The sequence below is a fragment of the Tuber melanosporum genome, assembly GCF_000151645.1.
Source record: "Tuber melanosporum whole genome shotgun sequence assembly, scaffold_3, strain Mel28".
Classification (NCBI taxonomy): Eukaryota; Fungi; Ascomycota; class Pezizomycetes; order Pezizales; family Tuberaceae; genus Tuber; species Tuber melanosporum.
Window position 1 is genome coordinate 1,951,135 of NW_003298974.1, and position 3,062 is coordinate 1,954,196.

Sequence of the window (3,062 nt, forward strand, 5' to 3'; positions counted from 1 at the left end):
TCTACGACTTGGACTGGTCGGAGTGCTGGGAGCTGTGGCGTTGCTATCCCGCCAGAGGTTTTTATCTGTCCAAACAGCTGGATTCTCATAATCGGGCTCCCACTACGAATCGCAGTAAAACGGACAATCTTCATTCAACGGTTTAATAACATATTCCTAATTCGCCCCCGCCAAAAGTCAAAAAAACCAAAATCCTTTTGATAAATTGTAACTTATATTATGCCTTTTTTCCTTCGCTCACAGCCTCCTTCTCCGGCATGTATGGATGTGACGAGACTGCCGGTGGCCAGTCCGTGTCCTCCTTCCATACCCTATCGAAAACGTGCACACCGGATCCAACTTCCAGGACTTGCGCGCCTGTATCTTTATCTCCCGCCTTCCCCGCTTCCTCTTCTTCCTCCTCTGACCCACCCCCAGCACTCTCCTCAACAAGAACGTCCTCGTCTCTAGATCCCCTCGGAAATACAATACCAGCACTAACATTCCCGGGGATCCTAACCTTCAACTTAAACCTCCCATCCTTGACCTCCCAGCGGACATACACCTCCCCATAGACACTCAAAAATCTAACTTCAGCCCACGAAACCTCCCCTCCAGGAACCGGCGCGACCCAAATCCTCTTCCAACCGGGCGCGGCAGGCGCGATCCCTCCGATACTAGCGTGCATCCACTCCGCCACCGCGCCGAGGGCATAGTGGTTGAATGAGGTCATTTCAGCCGGGTTTATACTGCCGTCGGGCAGTATCCCATCCCAACGCTCCCAGATAGTCGTCGCGTCATGCTGCAGTGGATACAGCCAGCTGGGGCACTTTTGTTCATGCAGCATACGATAAGCTAGCTGGCGGTTTCCAGTTGTGGTGAGGGTCGGTAGGATATACGGGGTGCCGGCAAAGCCGGTCGCGATCCTGAACTTTGACTTTTGGACGACTTCAGCGAGGCGCTTGCTCGCTGCTTCGACTTGTGTCGGAGTGGGGAGGATGTTGAAGCGGAGGGCCAGGACATATGCCGTCTGAGAGTCGGATGATAGACGACCGGCGGGAGTTACATATTCTTGGTTGAAAGCTTGGCGAAGAGTGCACGCGGAGGTGGCGTATGCTGCAGCACCATCTGGATCACCGAGGATGGTGGAGATTCGGGAGAGGAGATCTGTAACGTGGATTAGAAATGCGTTCGCAACGAGCATCGGATCTGTACACCCATCCTGTGGGGCGTCGCCTGGCGCACTGGGATCCAGCCAGTCTCCGAATTGGAAGGTTCTAGACCAGAGACCTGTGGCCGGGTCCCGTGGGATCCCGGAGGAGAGCCAGGACTTCATGCTAGCGAGTTGAGAGTAGAGTATGTTTACGTCCCCAAATCGGGTGTATAGCACCCATGGGAGCACTATCGCAACGTCTTGCCAGACCGCTTGGGGTAAGCGTGGGAATTTTCCGGGGTCAATAACATCGGGTACAACTAGCGGTGGCACGCAATGATCGTTGTCCATTTGCTCAAAGGCAAGGTCTTGAAGCCAACCTTGGAGCATACCGCTGCAATCGTAAAGAAAGCTCGCCGTCTCTGAGAAAACGTGAATATCCCCCGTCCATCCCAGACGCTCATCCCGCTGCGGACAATCTGTCGGGATTTCAAGAAAGTTCCCGCGCATACCCCAGACGACGTTCCGGTGGAGTCTGTTAATCAGCTTGTCGGAACATGAGAACCAGCCTGTGCGCTGCATGTCCGTGTGTAGCACTCGAGCTTCCACGCTTTTTAGGAGGTCCGAGATTGGAGGCCAATTATCCACCTGAACGTAGCGGAAGCCGTGGAATGTAAATTTCGGCTCGTAGGTTTCCGGTTCGTCGCTACCCTTCATGATGTAGTGGTCGGTGCATTGTGCTGCACGGAGCGGCCGAGTCGCCACCTCTCCGGACTTTTCGAGAACTTCAGTGTGGGTGAAGGTGACTTTGTGACCAGAGGGGCCGCAGAGCTTGATTCGCAGGCGGCCTACGAGGTTTTGTCCAAAATCTACTACCGTCTTTCCGGATGGGGTTGTAAAGACTTTTACGGGGGCTACTATCTCGGTGCAGCGGACTGGTGGCCCGGGTGGAGACACTAGAGCTGCGGTGGGGAACGGTAGTTCTCGTACGGCTTTCCAGTCACTGGATCCGGTATACCCCGGTGAAGACCATCCGGGCTTCTCCTTCCGCGCGTCATAAAATTCCCCATCGTAAATCTCTGAATAGAGAATGGCCCCCGTTGAAGCTTTCCACGAATCATCCGAGACAACTTTGGTAACCGTATCGTCCTCGTAGGTAATCTCCAACTGGAATATCAATCCGATATCCTTTCCGTATATCGCTGTTCTACCCCCTTTTTACCCGTCAATAGTCAGCAACGCTCCACCGTCCCCGAATCGCACGAGACAAACCTTCAAACCCTATCCTCCCTCTATACCACCCCTCCCCCAAATACGCCCCCACAGCATTCTCCCCTTTACGGAGTAAGTCCGCAACGTCAAACGTCTGGTACTTGATCCGATGCCCATAACTCGTCCACCCGGGCGCAAATTCCTCATCTCCAACCTTCCTCCCATTAATCTCGACCTCATAAACCCCCAGCGCCGTAACATACAACCTCGCCCTCTTGACCATTTTATCCCCATCCCTCAATGTAAACTCCTTCCTCAATAAAGTGACTGGTACCCTCCCAGTCAAGTCCGCCACTCCAACAGCACATATCGGCACAGCACTCCAATCCTCCTGTTCAAATAACCCCCCCTCGACACTGACCTCATTAGACCATACATCTTGTTCCTCGCCAACCCCACGCACAGCGACTTTTACGTTGACAATCTCCCTCGAGGAGATATCTGCCCCGGGCCATGTTACTGCGACACTAGCGGCGGAATTGACGTAGTAGGTAGTTGGTTGCCAGTCCGGACGGTCCAGCCGGATTTGATAAGTTGTCTGCTGCCAATCGGATTTATTAGGCGTAGTTCTCCAAGATAAAGTCGGGGATTTGGAGGGGGCCGAGAGGAGGTGTTTAGTCGGGCGTTGGCGGTCAAAGGTAATGGAGTCTACCGACAT

The 3,062-nt window shown here is 53.8% G+C and overlaps 1 protein-coding gene across 1 annotated transcript; it reads right to left on the bottom strand.

The window, feature by feature from the left end:
• Nucleotides 1–217: 217 nt before the first annotated feature.
• On the bottom strand, nt 218–3,062 carry GSTUM_00006913001 (uncharacterized protein; the record flags this gene model as incomplete). The annotated part of the gene is made up of 2 exons (XM_002839039.1): nt 218–2,346; nt 2,405–3,062. 2 exons carry the CDS (start codon nt 3,060–3,062, stop codon nt 218–220), a joined length of 2,787 nt encoding a protein of 928 aa, XP_002839085.1.